This window comes from Rhyacophila brunnea, unplaced genomic scaffold (assembly GCF_057557595.1).
Source record: "Rhyacophila brunnea isolate RB1 unplaced genomic scaffold, BYU_Rbru_1.0 scaffold_3, whole genome shotgun sequence".
NCBI classification, from domain to species: Eukaryota; Metazoa; Arthropoda; class Insecta; order Trichoptera; family Rhyacophilidae; genus Rhyacophila; species Rhyacophila brunnea.
In genome coordinates, this window is record NW_028232965.1 from 36,986,476 (window position 1) to 37,013,915 (window position 27,440).

General features: G+C 32.0%; 3 protein-coding genes across 5 annotated transcripts in view; 2 read left to right on the forward strand and 1 right to left on the reverse strand.

Moving 5' to 3' along the window:
• The window catches only part of unc-104 (kinesin family member unc-104), a 66,828-nt gene extending 61,060 nt beyond the window's left edge, over nt 1-5,768 (forward strand). For both annotated transcript variants that reach the window (XM_085953291.1, XM_085953290.1), the window contains 8 exons: nt 312-424; nt 582-710; nt 800-980; nt 1,434-1,566; nt 2,476-2,695; nt 4,051-4,187; nt 4,810-4,911; nt 5,227-5,768. In XM_085953291.1, the coding sequence (XP_085809417.1) occupies nt 312-424; nt 582-710; nt 800-980; nt 1,434-1,566; nt 2,476-2,695; nt 4,051-4,187; nt 4,810-4,911; nt 5,227-5,311 (1,100 nt within the window). In that variant the 3' untranslated portion in view covers nt 5,312-5,768. The remainder of the gene's footprint in view (nt 1-311; nt 425-581; nt 711-799; nt 981-1,433; nt 1,567-2,475; nt 2,696-4,050; nt 4,188-4,809; nt 4,912-5,226) is intronic.
• Nucleotides 5,769-12,743: 6,975 nt separating this feature from the next.
• Nucleotides 12,744-18,710, reverse strand: LOC147068314 (PEST proteolytic signal-containing nuclear protein-like). The gene is made up of 5 exons (XM_085953296.1): nt 18,622-18,710; nt 18,209-18,391; nt 16,573-16,694; nt 14,486-14,640; nt 12,744-13,661 (listed from the first exon to the last, which is right to left on the reverse strand). Exons 1-5 carry the CDS (start codon nt 18,656-18,658, stop codon nt 13,502-13,504), a joined length of 657 nt encoding a protein of 218 aa, XP_085809422.1. The 5' UTR covers nt 18,659-18,710; the 3' UTR covers nt 12,744-13,501.
• LOC147068315 (CDK5RAP1-like protein) lies at nt 18,480-27,404 on the forward strand. 2 transcript variants are annotated; one of them, XM_085953294.1, is made up of 7 exons: nt 18,480-18,563; nt 18,902-19,517; nt 21,629-21,779; nt 24,145-24,493; nt 25,618-25,774; nt 25,911-26,038; nt 26,855-27,404. In XM_085953294.1, exons 2-7 carry the CDS (start codon nt 18,932-18,934, stop codon nt 27,266-27,268), a joined length of 1,785 nt encoding a protein of 594 aa, XP_085809420.1. In that variant the 5' UTR covers nt 18,480-18,563; nt 18,902-18,931; the 3' UTR covers nt 27,269-27,404. The 2 variants fall into 2 exon arrangements, with proteins under 2 accessions (XP_085809420.1, XP_085809421.1); XM_085953295.1 differs by lacking the exons at nt 18,480-18,563; nt 18,902-19,517 and having other exon boundaries at nt 21,485-21,779.
• Nucleotides 27,405-27,440: the final 36 nt, after the last annotated feature.

The following is a 27,440-nucleotide window of genomic DNA, read 5'->3' on the forward strand; positions in this document are numbered from 1 at the left end:
GTAAAGTAAATGTTTGTATAATTCACTAGTCCTCAATACAATCCATACAATACCAAACTTCACTTTTTAATTTACACAAAAATTATAGATAACTTTTCATTTCTTCACTACTCCTGTAGATGTGTTTTCTGTTGATATTGCATCCACTTGTCCCCATAGTTTTTTTTTTTCTATTGTGTATGTAAATTCTCTGTGAATTTAATTAAAAATTAGTATTTGTTTTGTATAAAAATTGACTATAAGCGAGACTTCATCCATCGCCAAACTTTATTGGTAGACACTATTGGTAACTTGGTTTTGTATATTTATAGGAGTACAACGAAGACAGCGCCGTGTACTGGACACGAGTAGTACCTATGTCAGAGGAGAAGAAAACTTGCACGGATGGAGGCCCCGAGGAGATTCTCTCATATTTGATCATCAGGTATAATTATTTTCATTTCCGTAGATTATTCTACTCCATTCAACTAATTTTCAATCAGATCAGAAATTCTTATAATTATTTATATTTTGGTAGGTATTGAAAATATTTTTTATGATATAATATAATTTTATGTAACATGGTCTCTCTCTTGTTTCAGTGGGAGCTTGAAAAGTTAACACGTTTGGAAGAGACAGGACGAACGAAACATGCTCTTCTTTTGAGAGAACGACTTGCTCCACCTGCCATTGCACCACCGTGTCTCTATGACTTTACCAAGTCTGAAAAGGTTACAATTTTTATTATATTGCATATTATTAAGATACCTATTATTTGTGTGACCATTTAATTAAACATATTATAATATAATCATTCCAGGACGCGTGCAACATGGTGGCTAAAGCAGGCTGTGGCGTCCCGCCCGTTTCCAATATGTTCTGTGCTTCGGCGAACGAAGGAGCTCCTTTACCTCACCAGCCCGATCCAGCTGTCTATGAACCTTGGGAGATGACTGACCATGAGAAACATCTCACCACCAAATGCATTCGACTCATACAAGGTAAATCTCATTCATGTTCCTCAATGTTCAGGATCGTGACTTCTTCCAAGCATCTTAGTTTTCCATTCCGTCAATGCGTATAGTTGAAAGAATTGAAAGACGCATAGTGTCCTTCACATGGTCGGCCAATTATGCAGGTGGCCTCTACCTTCTGCGTCGACCCGCAATGTGACTGCTCTCTGACTCTAATGACCCTCTGGCTGACCATAAGTCTTTTGAAATTATTGTTTAATTTGAAAATAATGTATATAATTACATCAAAAAACATTAGCCAGTAGAAACATTACCACAAAAAATGTATATTCTTAATATTTATGAACATATGAAATTTCAAAACTTTGTAACTTTTTGAACAAGATTTTCAAAAAATATAGTACATTCTTTTCAATAAAGAGGAGCATAATTAATACTGATTGATTCTTTTATAATGTTTTCATATTTTTAATGTTGCAGGACGCATTGGCAACTCAAAGGAAGTGAACACGATAATTGCAGGATCACCCTCTTCTCCGGTGGATGAAGGAGTCACTGACATGTCCACCACCACCAGTCTCATGTCCTCAATTCAAAGTGCCAGCTCATTTGAGTAAGCCCACATATTATTTTCACTAACACCACCGTTTCTTAACGTCGCAATTTAATATAAAACAGGTCTTTTACAATTTTCTTCTATTTATTGTGATTTGCAAAAAACAAGGCTCTGAAAAAATTGCAAAAGTTTACAACTTGCAAACTTTTTTGTGATTGAGTAAAAAATATATTGAAGCTTTTCCCATTGTCTAAAGTTTACCTTGTAAAATATATATGTACATAATGTTTGTAACCAGTAAGCCAGATGCAAAGTGAGAATGTTTGTCATTTCTTGTTTACACCTCTCAAACCTACACAATATTATGTGTCAGCCCTATAGTGGTTCCACTAAATCTTACAAAATATTCCTCCAATTGATAAAGGTTGGAAGTTACTGTTTTAAATTATGGGATATTTTAAATAATAACATCATTCACCTGGGACATTTACGTCTAAGACACGCGACAAGGCAGACGCCGTTGCGTCAAAGCAGGTCTTAACTTGATTCCAAATGTATTCCATTGGAATAATGCAAGACCAATCTAATTGCATAAAATAATTTCACATTTGGAATCAATAATACCTGCTTTGACGTATCAATGTCTGCGCTATCGTGTGTCTTTGCCCTTAGTGTTCTCCGAAAGAAATTAATAATAGTATGAATAATAATTTTAATTTGAAACGTCGAGCTAATTCCTGATGCAAAAAAATATATCATAATCATAAAACATTTAACATAAAATATTTAATTCAGTAACTTATTATTATGCTATTACATCAACGAAATTTGTAAGTTAGTAAGTTGTGTAAGCCATTTTAATTTTATTTTGCAATAAAACAATCAACCAACAGCAATGATGTGTTTTTTGTTTGACATCCTTGCTAAATTCAAGAATCATTATTAATCTTTTATGATTTTTTTTAGATTATGTTCTCCCGAGCGGGCTCTGTTGGAGCACACGATGCAGATGTGGGGCGGGCAATCAGGTGGTCCGCAGACAAACGCCCAAACACCGACACCTATGATCGCTCTGCCTTTGTATGTACCCGATTGCGAGGAGATTCGAGTGAGCGCAGCTGTTGCTCGTAAAGGATACCTCAATGTATTGCAGCACAAGACTCACGGATGGAAAAAGCGATGGGTGGTCAGTATTATTATTTCAATTTAAAATAAATATTCGGAATTCTCTTTGTCATAAGACTGAGTCAATTTATTGTTAACGGTCAGCATTACAAAAACTATAAAAGAACCTTTTACAGGCATAAAGCATCGACAATTTATTTAAGTTATCTGTCTTTTCTTGTTTCTAATCGTACGCATCTGAATTGATTTATTTTCTGAGCGTTTGTAAGGTGCCATGATTCGCTACGGTGCTGCTTTACAGTAGGATAAATATTGAAAAATAAAAACATGTTTCTGTTTTTTAATGTTTAGGGGGGGGGTGTCAAAAATGTGACATAATATAGACAGGGTGGTAAGAGGTTATGTATTGTAATGATGGGAGGGGTATTAAAAAAATAGCCAAAATTGTGTGACATCATAATATATGGACCCTTTTGGACAAAAATGTATATTTACGAAATGGAATTATAATGTTTCGAGGTGCCAATACTAATCAATACAGAGTACTGTAGTACATCATCATTGATTCTGCAATATTAATTGCTATGTGCCTCTTGTCAGTTTTAAATCATGTACACAAATGAGTACACAAACTGTTTATAAGTTAGTTACCTCCATATTCTGTTAATTTGAAATAATCACAAAAAGCCATCAAGCACATTATTTAGAACTGCAAAAAAATATTTTATTGTACCTAAACATATTATTAAACAATTCCTAACATCATTAAAATTAATAAAAGATCATGTTTAAAGTAAATATAAAAAAAATATATAAAAAATGGCGGCTGATGAATATAACCGACTTTGTAATCAACCTCTGGCTTAATATTATTTTGCTAATAAATGGATCTGAATTTGATATTTTATGAATACGATGAAAAAGTACATACAGAATCAGAACCAAGAAAAATATATAAACAAAAAAAATAGAGCGTAACTGACTTTGAAACCAATAGCCTCACATCACCCTATACTTTTTATACCTATATTTTTTTTTGACCTTTTATAAAACCAACAGTAATACTCAATATCTTTTATGTAGTTATAAATAAATAAAACATTAATTGTTTATTTTTGTTCAGTCATTTCAAAATTTTGCAATTCAATCTATGTTTTTAACTTCACAGCTTTATGTCTTAAACACAATGCGGTTTTGTGCACTTAACAGACGTTGTAGAATTAATGACAACGTCTTATTACCTTTCTCCTGTATGTTTAGGAGATTCTGTTGAATATGAGTATAAAATGTCATGTTCATTACTTTCACTGAGGTTTCTCTTAACTGTATCTAATTGTAATGTAATTGTATTTGTTTGTAATTGTAATGTAATGTAATTGTAATTGTAATGTAATTATTATTTTCTTGTTCAATCAGGTGGTTCGACGGCCATACGTGTTTGTATTCCGATCAGAGAAAGACTCCGTTGAGAGGGCCGTCATCAATTTGGCTGCAGCTCATGTGGAATACTCCGAAGACCAAGCGCAAGTCGCAAAAATGCCAAACACATTCAGGTGAATATACCTCTATTTGTGTAGTCACACTTTTCTTCTTGAAGTTTAATAATCAATCTGCAGTGTGGTAGCGAGTCTGCCTCTAAAGCCGTGAGTTGCAGGTTCAAATAATGTGTCCAAAAAATTAGTATGTTGATTTTTCAATGTTTGTTTGATTTGGATTTGTGGAGACCCACATGCTCTGATTTGAATCGAATATTACCATTTTCTGTCTAATAATTAATACCGTCACTGTTCTGGCAGAAGACACTAATTCGAAAAAATTACATATTGAGTTAGTTATACCAAAATGTTCCTTATTTCAAACTTCTGGAAACCTTCTTAATAAATAAACAATCTTTATTTTAAATTCATTCTTTTTACGATTACTTAATAAACTCACATGATAGACCATTTCAAACATTTTAACAACTTCAAAGTCAAATTACTCAAAACTAGTATTCTCCAGTTAGTGTGTTCTGCCAGAACAGAGACGATATACTGTAAGGTGTTACATGAGTGGCTAATGGACCATGAAATATAACTAACAATATAACGTAGGTATTTAAATTGAGAACAAGACTTTAAATTACGATTCAAGTACAGTTGGTTGTAATTATTTTATGTTGGTTGTATTTTGCAGTGTGGTAAGCAAACATCGTGGCTATTTACTTCAGACACTCGTTGACAAGGAGGTTCACGATTGGCTATACGCCATCAACCCACTGCTCGCCGGACAAATCAGGTAATGTGTTTCAATTTTTCAATTTTGCAAAAACAATAAACACATTTTGTTATCAGTAAATTATGCATTTTTATTCATATGATATCACTGTAAGACAATTAAGAAATGTTTTGAATATTATTAGCCTATGTGGTGGGTATAATTTGTCCATTATTTGAGAAAATTAAATATTACATAATATTCTTGCTACGTTGATTCAAGTTTCAATGTCTTTATGTATTTTAATGTTACATGAATGACTCAATTAGTTTTGTTTTATTTTGTAAACGTATATGATGCACACGTGAATTAAATGATAATCCTTATTGAAAACAGGTCAAAATCGGCAAGGAAGAACCCTCCGTCCCAACAGGTCCAGACGCAGCCCGCCTCAGCCCCCGTCACAACACACAACAAATGAGATACAATCACAATGGAGTCTGTACTGGTTTATTAAGTGCATTACGTCCGCACACCATGTCCCCCCTTATGTCTGATCGCCCGCCCCTCCCTGCAGATATTACTTATTTTTAAAGTCTTTTGGATTTTCCCTATTTTTTTCCCAAAGAGATTGTTGTTGGATATTGATTCCTTCCAGGCACAAAGCTAATATTTAGTGGTTTGATCAAACAATAAATTGATCGGTATATTCAAGAAGAATTAAAATCTTACCTGTAATTCTTAAAATAAAAAATACTTGTAAAATTAGGGTGAGTCATAATAAATTGTTAGTATTGTTACCAAATTAGGTTGTGTCTGGAAACTGTCCTGTGATAAAACTTGTCGATTGCATAAAATTGATGTAACGGATCGAACAAAATATTCTTAAAGTATTTTCTTACTGAAGTTTTATAAAAAAAAAATATCTGCAGACATGTAAAAAATAATGAAAGAGTTCATCTTAATTTGAATGGGAAATCGTTTGTCGTCCAGGAACTTCCGAGTTGTCTTTATGTGTTATTTTTGTCATCTAAATTGAATTATGGATCGGCGATTAGGGAAGTAAGAAAAGGGGCATAGCAGTACGAAGTACAGATTTCATTGATTGTGATTAAAATAGGAAAAGTAGGCGCGAGATATTGGATGCGTAGAGTGGATTTGATTTGATTCACCACTGCTGTAGGAGCAATCGAGCAATCTCACTGACGTTAAAACTCAAATCCCTTTGTTAAAATTTCGCTCGGGTTATCCAGGTTGTTTCTTTTGGTGACAATATTAGATTTTTATATAAAGAAAATCTTACGGTAGTGAAATTGTCACGTGTAAACGTCAAAATATGCTCTAATTCGGCTGTCAATCAATAAGGAAATAACTGTAAATAAAATATTATGTTATCGCTTCTCATCATTGTAAAATTAGTAATAGGAAAATATTTCTGCAATTAGTGCAATTTATTATATTTATTTAAATATTATTGATAAGTTTTTTGTTTCATATATTTATATAAAAAAAATGTGAATAATTATTTCTTAGCACTTTGTGATAAAACGGAGGCGTGAACCTTAAAATGAAAGAATGTTAAATTTTTGAATACTCATTTTCAGAATGTAAATGGAAGCACTATTTCTCGTTAAGCAAAAGCATTTAAATATATAAATACAACTATAATATTATATATATTAAGTAATTTATATTATATATTATGTACTGGGAAATATCAGGTTTATTTGTTAGCCTCTTGTATATTTTGAAAGTTGATTTGTTTAAAAATTATTTGATTAATATTTAGTAGATAATAAGTGTTACCAAAAAACTGTTAAATTATTATTTATTATTTACAGAACTGTTTATTTGAATTAAAGTGCAACTTAATTAATTAATTAATTAATTGTAGTGATTGTAGTAAAAAACAGTGTGCACATATTGCTATTTTCTTAATGAGTCATAGTAATTTGAACAAAAACTATTGTGATATTTTTATTTTGCATGTAATTGTCGATTCTAGTCAACATTGTGTTATTTTACGAGCATGGTTGAAAAGTTTCTAAAAGCTTGAGAATTCTTTGAAATATCTATGTGTAAACTTAAATAGTACTATTTTGTGAACTGTGTCTAAAATTAACTTTACAGATGTTTATTAATATTATTTCATTTTACAAGTAAAACATAAAAGTGAGGTCGACGCTCTAAATAACGTTTAGTTGTTAATGGTACGCAATTTACGTTTATTTCGAATTGATAGCTATATAGGAACCTTTTGATCGATGCTCATTTTTTCACTGCTATTATAATACCTGTATGTATTTAATAACAATATTACTATGCGCTAACGACAGCTCTTTTCAAATAAATACTCATAAGTGAAATTGATATATTAGGTTATATTAATTGTATAAAAAATACGCCTCACAATAGAAGGCTTAACTGTTAGAAGCATGTTATCAAATTGTTTTATGGGTATCAATAATAATGATAAAAAATAATAAAGGTCACTAAACTAAGCTCATAATATGTGTTAATTTGTTACGGACCATAAATAAAATGTATCAACCACTATTCGTATCATAGATACCAGAAAATATTACCTATAATACCCGCTATCTAGAAGTGCATTTTATCTAATGCGGTGTTGGTGTTTAACACACACAAAAATCATAGTATAATAAGATAACAATCGACACTGTCATGTGACTGTAATCCCTGAAAATATTCATCTACATATAATACAGATGATAAAAATGAGCATCTTGACACCGGTATTTAATAGTTAACATCAATGACCGCATTAGTAATACTCTTTTATGACTTACATAGATTTAAATCATACTTTAAAAAAAGTATTATCTCTAATGTATAATGATAGAATAAGAACATTTTTATCACATGACAGAAATAAATATGAATGTACAGTAAAAGATCTCGAGAGAGTGGCGAACTTATTTCATAAATACATACATATTATGGAGTATTTTTTTCAACGGGCAGATGATAAGTGAGATTCTTCGTGTGGTACTAAGAAAATTAGTTCTAAATTGTACAAATATTAAACCAAATAAACGATGTAGGGGGTCGTGCAATACATACGCAGAAGCACTCGCTGTAGTTTTGCAACGGAAGAGAGAAATCAAAGGTGGTTGATTATATATTTTTAGCAAAAAATGGTACTTGTGACATGGACAATGTTTCTACATAGAAGAAAGCCGTGAGAGTGATATAGTTAGATAGGTTAGCGACGAACAGCTCCGCGATGTTATCAGATTTGTTGGCTGTAGATAAAAAATGTTTTAGAATAATTTAATACATAAAACTTCATCAATGTCATTCTTTGAAATATATTAACTTCAAAACGTGATTATAATGTACTATGGATATTATACTAAATAATTATTTTCTCTGTGCTTTCGATACTTGAAGAATTCCACAAAAATAATGATATACATATTTATTACAAGTAAATAAACATGTTAACTGAAATAAAATATTTGGAAGAAGTAAGTTTTTTTATTGCACTAAGCTTGTGTTAATTTCGAAGCGAGGTTTGTATATCAGCATTCGCCGACTGTGTAAATAGCTTTTTGGCTTACAATGTTTCTTGTATAGTGGCCGCTTCAATGTCTTTTATTACATCTCGGATTGAGATTCTGACATCTGGTATTTCACATATAGCTCTTTTCGAGTTTTAAGTGAAGTCGAGTGGGTTTGTTTATAGAAACATTTAAAACAAGCAATGCAGTGTCTTTTTTTTATCGAGAAGAATTCAGTATTTTGTTTCAATCATGATCTCGGTTTGTTTACTTGAAGCATATTTTATCTAGTGATGTATTTATGAATTAAGATAATATCGATAACTATATTTATTTTTGTGATCAAAAGCTTTTTGCACAAATAGAAGAAAATGTATATGTAATATTATAGTCATCGGTGGTCCCTATCGCTTCCATGCTAAAAGGAATATAAAATTTCTACGCTTACGAGAATATCTTTTCTGCTTTATTATTTTAATAATTATATCTTACTAAGGGAGATAAGTAGATCACGAAATGTGAATAAATCTTATAAAAAAAATTTAGTCACCAATTTTTGACAAAGTATCACATTGTATGCATGAAAAAAATTTGAAAGTCTGGTACGAAACTTTTATTCAAAACATGATCGTTTAAAAATACCTTTCCACACTGTAAAACTCAGCTAATTAAGGCACAATGTCTTTACCTACCAGAGACACAAAAATACGAAATTTGCGATTTGAGACATTTTTTTTGATAATCTACTGTATTAATTAATAAACTATGTATCTGAAAACATTAAAAAGAAAAATATTTTTTATTTTAAGTCAAAGATAAACTTACAATTGTAAAAAAATGTGAATTTGTCAAAGGACCCCATCTTATTATTACATATATTTTCTGGTCATATTTATTATTAAAATTTAGTTTATTAAGTTTTGTATGCTGTACCTACGAGATTTTTGACTAATTTATAGTTTTAATATTTTTTATATTTATTTTAAAAAACATCGATTTTTAAAAAAGTATAATTTATTGTGTATAACTTGAAATTCTTTTTATTTATATTAAATCTTATTTACGTATGGTCTCAATATAGAAAGTCGATTTGATATTAATAAAAAGGATTCCAAGTTTACACATATTTTTATAAAAATCGAATGTTTTTTAAAATAAATATAAAACATTTTAAAACTATGAATCAGTCAAAAATCTCTTAGGCACAGCATAGAAAACTTAATAAACCAAATTTTAATAATAAATATTATGACCATAAAATATATGTAATAATAAGATGGGGTCCTTTGACAAAATCACATTTTATAACATTTTTTTTACAATAATTGTAAGTTTATCTTTGACTTAAAATAAAAAATATTTTTATTTTTAATGTTTTCAGATACATATTTATTAATTAATACAGTTGAAATTGTAAATTATCAAAAAAATGTCTCAAATTGCAAGCTTCATATTTTTCCGCTGGGTGCCTCTGGTGGGTAAATTACATCGCCTTAACGTGTCGATTCATTTTATATCGGTTTATTTTACAATAAAAAAATATTTGCGAGTTATGGAACAACTCCAAGCAATCTTAGGTGGGCTGGACCTCATCTCTAAAATGAATTAGATTGGAGATTGTTTCAAGTAAATAAAACTCACACCGCAACCTATTACAAATAGTGGCCATCTTAATAAACAAAACCTAAACCGAGGAAGCATTATAACGGAGCTCTATTGATTCGGAAAAGGTAAAAGTAAATTAATTCATTTCTTATCTAGTTTTATAGTCTCCATATACTTAATAGTGTTGGAATATTGTGCAATCTATCATGTTCGGATTAAACGTGCATTGTGATGCCAAGTCCGCAACATCACACATTATGATGTTTTGGGGCGGTGTTATATTTGTACAGTAATTAATATAGATTTAGAATATTGTGGTATCATGGCTAAGCCTTTTGGTATCACGAAATGGTTCACCACCACTCCGTTATTGGAACAGACCATTACATTTTTGTATGAAAATACGTAAACAATAGCATGACAAAACACAATGATATCTGGAGACTGAATCGTAAATCTTTATTGAAAAAAGAATCATGTAAATTTTTTTGAATATCTTGTAATACACGCTTTATAGTTGTTTTTTTTTTTGCTACTTGTTCACTACATAGCATTGGTGCAATATCATTTATAATAAAATATACAAGTGTGCACAAAGGTGTCCCATTAATTTTGGAGAGTGTAAAAAGGTTTCAGTAAACTCAAAAACTGTTTATTTGATTGTTTAATATAATTATAAAACTATTTTTTGTTTAGATTAATATATCCTGAAAGAATGGTTGAAAAATACCCGACTAAAACTCGTTTTATAAATAGTCAATTGAAAATTATAAATTTTAATTATTCAAGATTGTGGTTAGATTTGTGGTCATATTTTGAGTAATTTTTTATAAAGTTTTATTGAATTAAAGTTCATTAAATTTAGTTGCCTCGACTATTATTACATGATATAATATCCATTATTTAGTAATTTAAGTCTAATTGTATAAAAATACTGAAATAAACAGTTTTTGAGTTAATGTGTAGCTATTGGAATAGCTTTGTAAGTTTGAATAAAATTTACACACTTCTAAAGTTATTTAACATATTTGCATTCACTGTATAGGGAATCTCCACAGACCTATTTCAACCACTAACAAAAAATTAAATTAAGATTTAGAATGTGTTTGTTAACTTTCAACATGATTTGATCAGTCAGACACTGACCTTCTGTTAAGTATTTTTTTATCTCAATTCTTTCTAAAACAAAATCAACTGAATCGTTACTATTCAATGAAGGGGGTATGGAGAAATGAATGCTTGCTGACCACTGTACATGATTCTTTTGATTAAAGGGTACTAGACAAATGTGTTACTGAACACAAAAAATAGAAAAAGAATGGACATTACTTATGTATATTTTAGGTAACTTTGACAAATTATAAATTGGACATTACTCAACGCTAAATGTATTATCAGAATAATAATTTACATGGTGTGAAGTCATGAATAAAATGCTTTAAAAACTCCAACTTTGTTTTATTACTATTCTTTTTTTAAATCAAAACAAAATATACACGCAGTGTTCCCAATAATTCTATGTCGCATGTGTGCTCAAAAACTCTGTATGTGCACATGTGCACTGAAAAGTTCTTGTGCGGTAACATAGACATAAGTGAAAATGAAAGAATTGAGAAGTCATGGATTGCTGGATATACGAGAAAGCTCACTCACTACAGGCAAAATATATAATTTTACAAGGACTTTATGTTGAAAAAATTAACATCACCAATTGACTTGTCAATTCACAAATTTTAATTAGGCTTTTGACTACCTACCAGTGGCGAAGGGTGGATACAGGCAGTTAAGATCCGACATAAATAATGCACACTAAACTTTATCAGTCATCCTTATTTGTTTTTATTTAACAAAGACTACAAATTGCAGACAGTGTTAGTTAGTTTTTAAAAATCAATGAACCAAGCCATAATAATTTTGGTATGCTATGGGCGATCCGACAAAAATATTTATTTTTCAGTCATACTCATCTGTTTTGAATACACATTACAGATGGTGTTAGTATTTTTTTAAATCAATTACGCCCTGCCTAAAGCAAACCATAATAGACAAAAAATATTCTATACTTAATGGCATAATTATAGATATTTTATAGATATATTTTTTGTCAATTATTTATTTTATTATGGCTTGGTTTAATTGAATTTTGAAAACTAACTACCACTATCTGCAATTAATATATAATATGATTGAAAATGTTGTGTGCACTATTTATGTCAGATCTTAACAGCATACTCCATCCTTCGCCACCAACTTTGGAAAGATACTCTCGCATCAAATTTATGCAGGCAGCTAAAAGCAATATAATGGCCATTATTTTTTAGATGGATAATCACAGAAAACAGATAAACTCCGAGAAATGTGTACGTATATTTAAATAAAACAAAACATGAAACCAGAATGCGAACCGCAGTTTTCCAAATTCTATGCGACATATTATACAGATTATAGTGAGCAGTATATTTATCACCAGTAATAATTATTATAGTAATCCAATATAACAATACGAACATGTATGGTTAAAAATGTCTTTTTGTCTGTAGTCTGGTCACCTTCTTCCTGATAAAAATAATATTTTGATCATTCATATTTTTTCATCATAAAGAGTGGTTCGACCAGGGCGAAAACTTCATGATAATAATATGACTCTTGGCTCAATTGGCAGAGAACTCTATATTGTATAAGCATACTGGAATAGCTGTTCACTTCTCTCAGACCGCCTCATACGATTCTGTTAACACACATCTCGAAAATTTATAGACACGGTAGGTATAAATAAAACAATAGTTTGTAATGAATAAATATACTTTAATTTATTGCTGGTGCATTTGTACATTTGGTAAATAATGTAAGAGTAATGTTTACAAAGATATTACAAACTGTAAATAGGCACTAAGCTGCGTAATAATTATAAGTAATACATATTCAAACGAAGCTATCAATTCACTACATAACATATTATGACTATTGTTAATCTTTCATAATGTCATTTATTGTAACAGAGTTATATCCATTTGTGCACTCATGGCTGCCAGCCGCTCACGACTGCTATGATACACACATCTGACATAAATATACACTCAACTTCTCTCGTGAAACTTCATTTTGATTATCAGTCACATGTGTCTATGTCTATTCTCAAGTAACAAAATTATGATAGTATTAAAAATATTGAGTCTTTGGAAATGGGTATTTGAAATAATGCTCATTTAAATGTTTGTAATATATTTGGATGGATTAATCAATAAACCTAAAAAAATTATGCAAGGCCAATCTATAAACCACCAATGGATGGGATATAGTATTAATTAAATCAATACAAAAACACTAGAATTTTAAATACAAAACAAAATACATATATGAGTATAATTGATATTTGTTTTACAAAGTAATTTGATTTAATTCAAGACAGAATAACAATCCTGATCACTGCATCTTGAATGTATTTTAAAAATTTATTATTGTTATCGATAAATTGTATAAATCTAAAGAGGTTACTTATTTTAGAAGAGTTCAAACGGACAGTCTTTTAAATGAGTTTACAACTATTTATGAATTGTGCTGGAATATTTTAAAGTGGAGTTTCCGCCAGGATTCGCCTGATCCACTGTGTCTTTTAAGTTCTTTTGAATTGTCCCTCTGGGGTCGCAGAATCCGTGCTTCGTCTTCCCGAAAGAGTTGGGTCCGGCAGATGTCGGAGTGTCTCTACAGATTATAAAAATATCAATGTTTAGTTAACATTATTATTTTGGTGCAGGATAGAATTTAAGTATGGTGGAACCCCTATTTTACATGTCCTGAATTCAGATTTGCGCAAATACCCTATTTGCGTGTAGTTTATGAAGTCCGAAGTCCCGTTACATTTAATTTTCTGTTTTATGTTTTTATTTCCAGCAATTTACGTTTGAAATATTCAAAATTCAATTAAAATACGCATTAAAATGAGAAATTCAATTTATTTGAATACATTCAATTCAATTGACATACAATTTTTATATTTACTATTTATACAAATTTGAATTAAATGAATCCCAGATGCAAGTGTGCCCAAGACCAAGGTAACACAATGTAATTGTATAATTTTGTCAATTGTTAATATTATTTGTGGTTTTGTGTTGTTTTTTTTTGTCTACGTTCGTTCAATTAACGTTTCAGCAAAGAAAAACATTGTCGGTTTAGTAGAAAAGAATCATTATTGAAAAGATAAAAGCACGTTGAAATAATATGCTTCAAACCAATTAGTATGATTTTTTATATATTATAATATATTTTTTTTAAATTTTCATTACCCCTCCCCCAATTTAGGTTTTTTTCATCAGTCCCTTCAAAAACGTAAAATCGGGCTTCACCACATTTTACGCCTTTTGACAAAAAATATTGATTACCTAATTAGGGGACATGAAAGATTATAAAGAATGATTTTATCGTATAATTATGAATTATAAAATACAACGCTCTTCTACAATGGGTATAACAAAAACATTTGGGATGGTTGGGATAATGAGATGAAAATTATTTTGATAAACTACCTTCCGATGTTTCTCATTCTCATGCGGGCCTCGGCTGGCATTTCTTCAGGTTCCTCATCGCTGCCGTCACCAAATACTGAAGCTACTTTTGATGGCTTAACTGTCGCGGCAACATTTTGAGTCGATGCACTCAATGACAGTTTTATTGGCTGAGCCTATAATAAGATACATTCATTTTTTTTTATATTGGTTGTAATAGTAAAAGTTTACTAATTATGAAAAGTTGTAAAAGCTCAACAATTTTGGTGCAAGAACTAAAAACAATGAGGTTGAGAGGAAGTTATTAGGTAAAAATTATAAATTTCCATTTTTACTCGTAATGAATAGTACTTATATGGGATTCAGCAGATCAGGGGTTACATTAACATGGATGTTATGCATTCGCCCAACCCATTAGGTCCTTATTTTGTACCAAACAAACACTGGAAAAATAGCAAAATGTGATTTTTGCCAGACATAGGAATCGAATCTGCACCCACGATTTCAAAGACCAAACACTCTGTCACTATTCTACCATGTTAAATATCTACAATGGAAATATGACGTAGGTATATATGTATGAAATTAATGTTAGTGTAAGAAATAAAACAATTTATAACAAATTAGATTCTCAGCTATTCCAACAAAAGCTATAGTTTTACGTTATAAGTTGGCCAAGTATAGAGGTGTTTTTAGGGATTGCATTATTATTGAAAGAAAAAGTATCAATACTTTTTCTGACATCTCTATGTGTTGCCTGTCGCCTTCATCAGCTTCCATTCTGAGCTCTGCACAAAACTAATATGTCTGTACTACCAATGAGATGAAACTACTATAATCAACGGAGTAAATAAACTTTTTGTACTGCAAAACAATTTATAGAGATTCCAGTATGTGCTGTACTAGAACACAGTGGTCGAGCGGGCGGCGGGGCGGGAGCAGCGTGCGCAACTCAAACGCATAACAATGTGTGAAATGTTCGTAGACAGTGTCTTATTACCATGTTTTTATTAGCTTGTATTCTTGTTTGTCCCGTACAGATTTTTTCTTGTTTGTTCAAGATTTTTAACTAACTTCCCGACTAGCTAGACATTTGAAACTTTTAGAATATATCAGAACACGACGGGAATGCATTTTTTTAATACTTTTGGCCATCTTTAAGCAGAATTGAATTCATTTTCAGTTAATTCTGTTTTGTATGTTTCGGAAAAAAATTGTTAAAAGTAATATTTACTACTCACTATTAATTATTGGTTGCTAGGTGGGTCCTAGCAACTAAATTTTTAATATATACGTGCGTTACTATGGAAATCAATATGAATTGTCAAACTGACATTTCAGTATTCTATATTTATTAATACATAGAATTGTCAAGTTTATAAATCATTCAACAGAAAATTTAAAAACGTGGTATATAAAAAGTTCTTTTTATCTTGTAATTATTTTTGGTCATTTCACACACGGTTATACGATTGAGTTTCACGCGCCGCTGCCCATGTGTTCACTCTAGCCAAGCACCATGTCTTTGATATGGTTTAATTGGTATCTATAGAAAAATTCATATTTTTTTCTATAGCAGTAATGCATGTAAATAAAAAACAATGGCGGCCTCCTGTTGATGTCTCGCGATGATGATTTACTGTACAAAAAACTCCTTTTCGACTTGTAACACTAACTCATTGTGTTTTTATCTAGGTGAGTACAGATGTGAAGTTGGTACAAATGTATTTGGATTACGAAATTACTGGCACAAAAAAGGCATAGTCGAAAGGGTATCGAGAGAGAGACAGCAATGCAGTAAGCTAGACGTAAGTACTCAATACATAAAAACAACTGTAACAATTATCACATTAACCCTGCGTGATTCACGTATACAACAATAAATCGCATCTGCTCATATTCATGGTTAGATCATTCCACTATGTATAGTAATCTTTTATTCGATTTCACTCTCATATTAATATTATAAAAGTTCTATCTGGATATCAAGTTTTTAGGTTTTACTTTCATGTAATATTTTCGGTGCTAGAGATTTAAGTTCTGATATCTATTGGCCAATTTATATCTGCATATTTTCTATAACTTATAATATTGCTTTCAATCCTTACCGGCTTTGTAAGTGGTCTATTAAAATCAATAGATATTTTTGACAATTGTGGGGGAGGTGGCGGAGATGGTATTCTTTCGTCCTCTCTTGTAGGACTTATTGACATTTCTCGCACTATCGTATCTAAAAAAAGAAACAATAATAAATAACATGTATCAACATGACGTGTTACATCGGTACATCTATTGCCTCATTTGTTCTCAATAACATGACATACAATAATGGGTTAAATTGATAATGCAATTGAACAGTTAAAATATATCTTGGCATTTGGCTCATTTATTGAGGCGTGGATTTACTTGCTGGCAGTAGGTACATATTATTGTTGTGACTATAAAAATAAAAGACAAATGTAAAAACTTATTTTTTTGCAAATTGCAACACCGCATGCATGGATCAAAAAACTTTAGCGGCTTCTGAATTTTCAAGAGACAGTTGCAAGTTCTGAGGCATGTGTGGTATAATACCCATTCATACATGACAGTACGTATAATCGTGGCCATAACAAGAAAATACATGCTTCGATCAAAAAAATTCAGAAGCTTCTGAATTTTTCACGTGACAGTTGGAACATGTGCGATCTCTGTGCTTGGACAGTAGAACAAGAGCGGGGAACCTACCGGGGAAAAAAACGAAACTACACCACGCAGAGCACTTTGACGTTTACCAAATTTCACAACCTATCAAATAGAACCATACAATGACAACAACGCGTCTCGCTTACGCTTGAAGAATGAGATTGGCAAGACAGTCAGCAGTTTTGTGTATAAACAGTTATTATCGCAATAGTTTAATTTACACACTATTGGTGCCAGGAAATTCATGCACATGTAGAGGTGCTATAACGATAGTGGCGGCCCTAGCGACCAAACATATGAAACACACAAAACATAGCACGCAACAAATACGTTTTACTGACACTTGAAAAATGAGATTAACACGACCATCAACATTTTTGTATGCTTACAATTATTGTTGCTGTTGTATTGCTGGCAGTAAATCCATGCACGTGTTCAGGCGCTATTAATATACAGTCACAAGCATGGCTCCCACAAAAGGGGGGCTGAGAGGGCTCTAGCCTGGGGGCCCGGGCTCAGGAAGGGCCCGGCGTGGCGAGTCGACCAGATAAGTGATATAAACACACATCACAAATTCTCTCGAATAGTAAAAAAAAGTCGCTATTTCTCTTCAATGTTATTATTTAAAATCAATTATGTGGTTGTACGATACGCTTTTTAATTGTGTATCGATACTTAACAACTCCATAATTCAAATACACAAGTAGATGAATTAAAATATATAAAAAAAACACTAAATATACACATTTATTTTACCGCGTACACCATTTGGAAAACGCTACTGTAGAGAGTCACACTGCCTTTATCTTTAGCGATAGGTAGGGGTGGCCGTCAAAGATCTTAGCCTGGGGGCCTGCTTCAGGATGTGGGGGCCATGGTCAAGTATTGTAATACCTTTGCCTGTGTCCAGAATACTTTTGATATCTAGATCCCCATAATGTTTACTAATGACAGTTTGACATGACAGTACTAAAATACAGCTGTTTTAGGTGTTGACTGAGATATTTTTTTTATTATTAAAGGTGCCTATCTGAGCACATTATACTGGTAAACCCTCACCTGTTTCTTCGTTGCGATCGGATCTATGTTTCGATCTGTATTTATCTTCCCTGGATCTGGAACGTCGATTGGATCTGTCAAGTGAGCGACTTCTGTCCCTCTTATTTCGCCGATATCTATCTCGAGAGTCATCTTTTGAAACTCTGTATCGATCATCTCGACTTTTCTCGATAGATTTCGACCCTAAAATACAAAATATTTTGATTACAAAATAAATTCATAATAATATTTAGGTTAACGAAAATAAATGCCAAGAACTATGGAAATATTTCTTGCAGTATGGCAATTCGTGCTATTGAGTTGACAAGTCTGTAGGCTGTGCAGTTTTCATTAATATTATAAATTACACTTTTATGTAAGTAGAATAAAAACGAAACCACATTTATAATAATTCACAGTACTCATATAATTACCTCTGCTATAAACTTCGCTGTATTCCCTGTTGCTCATGATGTATTTTCTCTGAACTCACATCTGACTTTTTCGTTGGTATATTGGTATTGCCAGAAATGCACCTTCAAATCCTTATTAAATTTTAAACTCCTTTAGTGGTGATTTTTAGGTAATGGGTAGGTAATTCAGTAATACTGAAAAATAAACTGTATGCAATGAATAAATGCTAATAATTTATCAGTGCTTTGTAACATATATTATTATTTAATGTTTATTTGAAATCTTTAATTATCTTTACAGTGCTCACATGAGAATAATATAAAACATAGGATGAAGCGACTTTACAGGTTTCTATCCAATGGCTATGGTCCATTAACTTACACAAAATACATATATTTACCTTCACATAGTGCGTGTCGATTGAATTCCAATAATTTGAATGTTCATTTAGAAGAGGGTACACAGAAGAATGAACAAAAATATAATATTAGGAATGGACCCGGTCTTAAAGATTTTTTGGTATATGGTGGACCTGTACCTGTACCTGAAATACCAACTACCGAGGAGAGCATACCGTATTTGAAAGATTTACCATTGCCAGCATATAATAGAAAGGTTTTCTTTGATATTTATGGTTGCCAAATGAACGTAAATGACACCGAAGTAGTATGGTCCATATTGAAAAAGAATAATTTTTTGAAAGCCGATGTCGTTGAAAATGCAGATGTTATTTTAATGATAACCTGTGCGATACGAGAAGGAGCTGAGACAAAAATTTGGCAACGTTTAGAATATTATAAATCACTAAAGAGACGTAAGTCTAAGAGTAATACTCCAATTAAAATAGGAGTTCTTGGATGCATGGCAGAACGTTTGAAACATCAACTCATTGAGAAAGAAAAAGCAGTTGATATTGGTAAATATACTTTTGTTTTGTTTAATTGATGTATTTATCTCTAGAGCACTGGTTTTCATGTGCAGCCCTAGTGGCCGCATGCGTCCACCAGAGAATTTTTCTGCGGCCACCAACATCATTTTCAATATTTAACTTAATTAACTGGGCTAACGTTAAATATGCATTATTAGAAATGAGTCATGACCAAGAACTTAAAACCCATTTTTAATAATACCACGGTTGATCACCATGGTTTAAATCTTGGTCGAAGTTGACCAAGAATTAAGTTAATTCAAAGAATTGGCAACAATAATTGCTCTTTTAATATTGTCGACTTTTCCTACTACTGTATACTGTGAAAGAAGCAGCCATGCGGCTCGCATTAGAAGAAAGAAGTATTGAGGAATTTCCATTTGCATTATTTTTAAATAAATAGATATGTACTAAAATGTATTATAAATGGACTTGTCTATAAATAAATTGATCCATTTTTTTAGTAAATAAAAATTAGTTTTAATTTTTTCAATCACAACAAAATGAAATTTGGTGCCGCCACCAGATGTTTCCATACACCTGTCAATATCAATTGTGCGGCCACAGTTAAATTTCACGTGAGAACCACTGCGCTAGAGTGTTGTGAAATATTGTCAAGAACTTCATTGGAATCCTGCTGGCAGTAAACCCTATTCCAATATATTTTTCTTGAACTTAAAATATCTCATAACTACGATAAAAACACTAGAAATTTAATCACTTACACTCATCGGAATTCGTGAATGACAAATGTGTGTGAAAATAAAAGGGTGATAATTCTTCAAAATTGAAAAAATGAGTTTAATATGTGGTATGTGGAATATGGAATGTTGTTTTTCAAGGTATGTTTGGACCCAGAGCATGGAACTAATAGGTTGAGCAACTGGCTAACATGCATTAATCTTAAAAAACAAAAAATATACAACCTCCACTATGTGGAGGCCAATATAGTAAGTCTTCGACTTTGACTTACGAGAATTCGTGCTTACGCGATTTTTTTAAAATATGCTTTTTTTGCTGCAGTTTGTTTCTCTGCGCTTGTGTTTATATATAATATTATGTTATATATAGATCATGTAAAAAAATTAGTAGTAATGCAATCTACGATAATTACCAAGAAAAGAGAAATATTAATAGAAGAAATAGAAATATTGGTTATACGGATGGAAGATATGCAGCAACAACAAATTCCAATAAGCCTAATACTCATACAGGATAAAGCCTCGAGTCGTTTTGAAGACATAAAGTGTAAAATGATGATAGTGTTGATACTAATACATTCACTGCAAGCCACGGACGGTTTCAAAAATTTAAAAGCCGTAATAACACAACATCAAAGTAACATGTCAGGCTGCCGAGTTATGCAGATACAGAGGAAGCTATAAATTTTATCAAGCGTCTAAGCAGAAATCATAAAAATTAGGATTACCAGCCACAAAATCTTTTTAATGTGGACGAAACTGGACTTATTGGAAAAAAATACCAGATCAGTCATATAATATCGTCACTGTTCTGACAGAAGACACTAATTCGAAAAAATGACATATTGAGTTAGTTATACCAAAATGATCCTTATTTCAAACTTTACCGTCTGGAAACCTTCTTAATAAATAAACAGTCTTTATTTTAAAGTCATCCTTTTTACGATTACTTAATAAACTCACATGATAGACCATTTCAAACATTTTAACAACTTCAAAGTCAAATTACTCAAAACTAGTATTCTCCAGTTGGTGTGTTCTGCCAGAACAGAGACGATATATTCCAACCAGAAAAATCTATGCCAGGTTTTAAGGTGTCTGAAGATAGGTTAATCCTTTTACTTGGTGGAAATGCTGCTGGGGATTGCAAAATCAAACCATTTCATCAATCAATAATGTTTTCTTAAATGTATGTATGTAGATCCATTTTATTTTCACTTATCCTTTGAAACTAACACATATTATTTAAAAAATTGCATGATTTTAGGTTTTATTCGACTAACACGATATTTCGACTTACACGAACATCTTCAGAACGAATTAATCACGTAAGTCGGGGCTTACTGTATGATCTTTTAGGATCGGACATGGTTTAAAAAAAAATGTTTATTTTTACAGTGGCAGGTCCAGACAGTTACAAAGATTTACCAAGACTTCTTGCTATAACGGAGAATAATCAATCAGCTGTAAATGTATTGTTATCTTTGGATGAAACATATGCTGATGTTATGCCAGTAAGATTAAATGAGGATTCCAAAACTGCATATGTGTAAGAAAACATCTCATACCTAATATTAAAATAGAAGATATATTTTCTTCCGGTGTTATTGTTTCATTTAGTGACAGTAATGATATATTATTATATGAGGGTTGTCCAAGAATTAAAGACCTTTATTAATTTTTGGCGATGCGGATGTTATTTCTCAAAAGATGGCAGCACTGGCGTGTAGTGTAAACTTCACTCTCCAGAACGAGTGGTGAGCCGGCTCGGTAGCTGCTTCAGTATGACTTTTGCGTTCGTTTGAGATGGACACTCTGCTGTCAAATCCCGCCGCCTCCAAGGTGCGTTCAATCATTCGTTTTCTCAACCAGGAAGGAGTCCACCCTCTTGAAATCCATCGTCATCTCACATCCAATTATGGTAATGTGATGAACTAGCGGAATGTCAGGAAGTAGTGTACTGAGTTTTCGAGTGGTAGAACGAGTCTTCATGATGAGGAGGAAGAAGGTCCTCAATTAGTGACGTTTTGTTGAAGAAAATCAATGATAAAGTTCGTGAAGACCGCCGTTTGACAGTCCGTGAGCTCGAAATTTTGATCCCAGACATAAGTCTAGCATAAAAACAATTTTGAGGGAAAAATTGGGGTATGCAAAGGTGTGCTCATTGGATGCCCAAAATACTGATGGAAGCACACAAACAAAATCGTGTGAAAAGCGCTTAGGTGTTTTTGAACCTTTTGGATTCATTCAAATGGGATGTCCTACGTCATCCTGACCTGGCGCCGAGTTATTTTCATCTTTCTCTTCACCTGAAGCTACATTTGGCCGGAAAATGTTTCAAGACCGACGAGGACGTGGAGGAAGCGGTGAGAACGACAAGGGAATAAAGGATCTAGTACCACAGCTCACCAAGTGCATCGATCGTAACAGGGACTACGTCGAAAAATAGTGGGGATATGTACGAGGGTGGGTCAATAAGTCCTTAGAAAAGCCGACAGGTGGCGCGACTAGTACTGTAAGCGGTTTGTTTTCATGCAGCGGCACTACCGATTCAGTATGCTGCGAAGTTTCAATCAGATTGGTCGGGTTGTTGTGTGTTTCTCGTACATTTAAAAAAAAAATTTGCTTGTTTACAAAAATGGAGAAAATTGAGTTTAGAGCTGTTATTATACATTTTAATATAAAAGGGTTAACAGCAAAGGAAATAAAAAATGAGTTGGATTTAGTTCACGGCACATCTGCTCCTTCACTTGCAACTATTTATAACTGGTTAAATGAATTTAAACGTGGTCGTACATCAACAAAGGATGAACCACGCTCAGGACGTCCTGTAGAGGTGACTACACCAGAAATGATCAATAAAATCCACGATATGGTGTTAAGTGACCGAAGATTAAAGTTGAGTGAGATAATTGAGGTTACAGGGATCTCAAAAGGTAGCGTCATTTCTATTTTACATGACAAATTGGGCATGAAAAAAATTTCTGCAAGATGGGTGCCGCGTTTGCTCACAGTCGACAATAAACGCAATAGGGTGGTGGCCTCTAAAGCCCTGTTGTCGCTCATGCAACGCAATCCGGATGAATTTTTTCGTCGCTTTGTGACTGTAGATAAAACATGGATACACCACTATACTCCCGAGACGAAAGAACAGTCAAAGCAGTGGATTGCGAAAGGCGAACCATGTCCAAAGAAGGCGAAAACCGTAAAATCAGCTGGTAAGGTTATGGCTACTGTATTTTGGGATGCACGTGAAATTATTTTCGTTGACTATTTGGAAAAAGGAAAAACAATAACAGGGGATTATTATGCATCTTTATTGGACCAGCTAAAAAACAAAATTGAAGAAAAACGGCCTCATTTAAACAGGAAAAAAATCCTCTTTCATCAGGACAATGCCCGTGTTCACACATGTTTACGACAATGGCTAAAATTGAAGAATTGTAGTTCGAATTGGTCGACCACCCACCGTATTCGCCAGATTTAGCCCCCAGTGACTTTTTCCTTTTCCCAAACTTAAAAAAATGGCTAAGTGGACAACGTTTTTTTTCAAATGAAGAAGTCATCGATCGGACAAATGCTTATTTTGAGGTACCTTCCGAAAACTTATTTTTCTGACGGTTTAAAAAAAATTGAGAAACGTCTAACCAAGTGTATTGAGCTCCAAGGAGATTATGTTGAGAAATAAAAAAAAAAATAAAAAAAAAAAACTGTTTTAATGCTGTTTTCTAAGGAATTATTGACCCACCCTCGTACCTAAAATTTCACATGCTTTTTTGTAAAAATAAAATTTTCCTGATTTTTTAAAATAATAAAGGTCTTTAATTCTTGGACAACCCTCGTAAGTAAAAACGTTTTTTTATTCATGTTGATTTTTTGGATATTTAGTTCAAAAGGTTTCAATGTTTTTTAAGGTCCATAATGAGAGGGTGTGACAACATGTGCACATATTGCATAGTTCCTTTTACAAGAGGGAAAGAAAGGTCTCGTCCAATCACTTCAATAAGGGATGAAGTGAAGCATTTATCCGACCAAGGAGTAAAAGAGGTAACTCTCCTAGGACAGAATGTAAACAGCTATAGAGATTTATCAGAAGGCGATGATGTTACCGCAATGACAAATACTGCTAAAGGATTCAAGACAGTCTACAAATCAAAAAAAGGAGGTTTGAGGTTTGCTGATTTGCTGGATAAAATATCATTAGTTGATCCAGAAATGAGGATTCGCTTTACATCTCCTCATCCAAAAGATTTTCCTGATGAGGTAATTTTATTTTTATTTATCAATTGAGTTTTGAAAATTAGAGGAATACAAATGACATAATTAGAAAATGAGTTAGGCACAGTTTTCATATCACTTCATACTTATTTATGCGTGAAACCGGATTCAAACGTGTAGGTTACTACTTTGTATGACAAGATATAACCATTTTATTCCCAACATTGGAGTGGTGATCAACTATGGACATGGTGTATAAAATGTCATTATTTTTATCATAGAAAATATTTTGGCTTGACATGTCCTACATACCAATAATAAAAACATTATATACGTAGGTAAAGAAATATTTATATTTTTTTGTGGAATTATAATAATAAATCACTTGTGAACGTGACCTCATTTACAGATTCTTAAAAACAATTATAATTTACAAGCAAATATTTAAATTTGAAGTCGATTTACTCAACTTGATCAATCTCACCAGCTCACTTATTGGCAAAAGCTTCATGTACTAGCTTTATTTTATTTTATAATAAGGTAAATAATTACAACTTTCACCTCTAAGCCGATCATAATATGGATATCTACACAGTGATGGTTATATTAATAGATTTTTCATGAGGAATGGTTAGCCATTTATCCAATTCATTGGGTGTTTGCTCTGGATCAAACACGCATTGAAAAAAAACAGTACGTGATTTTTTTCAAATGCGGGATTTGAATCCGCACACATGACTTTAGTTACGGACGCTCTGCCATTAATGCAGCATGGGATGGTTGTAACAACACTATGTAATTAAGTATGAGTAACATCATTAAATTTAATTTAAGCTATAGTAACTTTAATAGATAAAGTACCAATTGTTTTTTTTTAAGATGATGTTTATTTATTGAATATTATTTGTCATTTACTTATGTTATTTAACTTCATATAGGTACTATTTTTATGTAACGGGACAGTACATCTTAAAAATTTAATAAGCCTCATTCCCATTAATGTTGGTAAATTTAAGAATAATTTTGGTCAGTCTTTTTGGTCGCAATTGGATTATAACAAAACAACACATTAATTAACACCCTTGAATATATAATTTTCCTCACAAATTCACCTCTCCTAATAATTAATTACAATAGTCTGTTGAATCGAACCGTTTTATTTCTTTTAGGTTTTACAAATAATTAAGGAGCGGCCGAACATTTGTAAGTCGTTGCATTTGCCAGCACAATCTGGAAGCTCATCCGTCTTGGAAAGAATGAGGAGGGGCTACTCTCGACAATCTTATTTGGATCTTATCGATCATGTGAGAGATATCCTGCCAGGTGGTGTGTATGCAATGATATATTGTTTTTAATTGTATTCATCATTGCTAGCCATTTCCATCTAATATATTAATTCTTTTAATCTTTTAAATGTATAAATAATGAAAATAAACTACATATTTCTGTATCCACTTTTCAGTTGCATTGTCGAGTGATTTTATTTGTGGTTTCTGCCACGAAACTGACGAGGAGTTTGATGATACTATCAGTTTAATAGAGGCTGTCAAATATAATGTGGCTTACATATTTCCCTACAGCATGAGAGAAGTGAGTTTTCTTTTTCTACTTACTCACTGACACTTACCACAATTTATTACCAATTATATATTATAGATATAGAGTTTTCATATCTGCCTGGGCCTAAAAGGGATATACACATGCCAGTGACGTTTTTATTCATCTCTTCCGAGATCACTACACTTAAAGGCCATCCATAGACTGAAACCGTATGCGGCTTAGAACCGTGTGCCATACTAAACTTATGATTTCTGTTCTAAAATCTTCGGAAATATATTTTCACCAAATATATTATAAGCATCTGATCGATACCGTACACTTACACTTATAAACTTAGTTAAAATATATTTTCATGAACAGAAATCATAAGTACCTAGTACCTATGGCACACGATTCTAAGCCGCATACGGTTTCAGTCTATGGATGGCCCCTTAGTCATTTCTGTGATACATATCGACAAAGTAAAATGAAATAAACTTTTTTTTTTTAATAAGTGAATGATTCACAAGACTTGAGAATGCAACATTCTTTATATTGAACATACATAATTTGAAAACACCTCAGATATAATATACTTACTAGAAAACTCCACTGGATTTGTAAAATATGCTTTACCAATTAAGCCACGAGTGTCCTAATTATGACGAAATTAACTAGTAGTTTTTGTGTTTTGTTATTATTGAATGAATTTAAATTACTCGACTGTATTAAAAGCATAATTTTTAGTATAAAAATTAATGCAACGTTTTATTTTTATATTGTTTCTCATTTTTGTACTATTTTATAGGAATCAGTTTTAGTGTCGTTAATGAAGTGAGTAATTTTTTTAATTCAACATTTTTACAGAAAACTACTGCTCATAGACGATATACTGATGATGTTCCAGATAATGTGAAACTCGAAAGACTCAACCGGATGCGTGAGGTTTATCGGAGACGGGCAAATGAAATACATAACCTGTTTATTGGTCAAATACAACTGATATTAATCGAAGGTAACAGTAAACGGTCTGACAGTATGCTTGTCGGACGTAATGATGGAAATATTAAAGTGATCATTCCTAAAGTGTCCGTACCGGGTATGTTCGACAGGGATGATATCAAAACAATATCTCCAGGTGATTACGTAGCTGTTCAAATCGACAGTGCCACTTCTCAGACTTTAAAGGGCACTCCATTGTATTACAGTACGCTTCAAATGTTTGCAAATAATGTACAAAATTTACATCTAAATAATTCAAAATCAGTAGAAAATGTTTAAAAATAAGTACTTTTATTTCAAATTTGTTATCTCGAATTATATACTATGTGTATATTACATTACAATTTCAATAAATAGTTTGTGAAATCTTTATTTCAATTCTTATTGTGAACTTATAAAATAATATTATTCTTAATGCTTATATTTTTTAATCAGTGTAACATAGTTAAAT

Bases quoted from the DNA above. Each gene is read 5' to 3' on its own strand.
- LOC147068314 (XM_085953296.1), bottom strand. From the start codon at position 18,658: ATGAGCAACAGGGAATACAGCGAAGTTTATAGCAGAG. The intron at 16,695-18,208 runs GTGAGGGTTTAC...TTCTTTTTTTAG, and splicing joins CGATCGCAACGAAGAAACAG to ATACGATAGTGCGAGAAATG. The intron at 13,662-14,485 runs GTAGTTTATCAA...TATAATCTGTAG, and splicing joins AGAATGAGAAACATCGGAAG to AGACACTCCGACATCTGCCG.
- LOC147068315 (XM_085953294.1), top strand. From the start codon at position 18,932: ATGAAGCGACTTTACAGGTTTCTATCCAATGGCTATGGTCCATTAACT. The intron at 24,494-25,617 runs GTAATTTTATTT...TATTTCTTTTAG, and splicing joins CAAAAGATTTTCCTGATGAG to GTTTTACAAATAATTAAGGA. The intron at 25,775-25,910 runs GTGTGTATGCAA...TCCACTTTTCAG, and splicing joins GAGAGATATCCTGCCAGGTG to TTGCATTGTCGAGTGATTTT.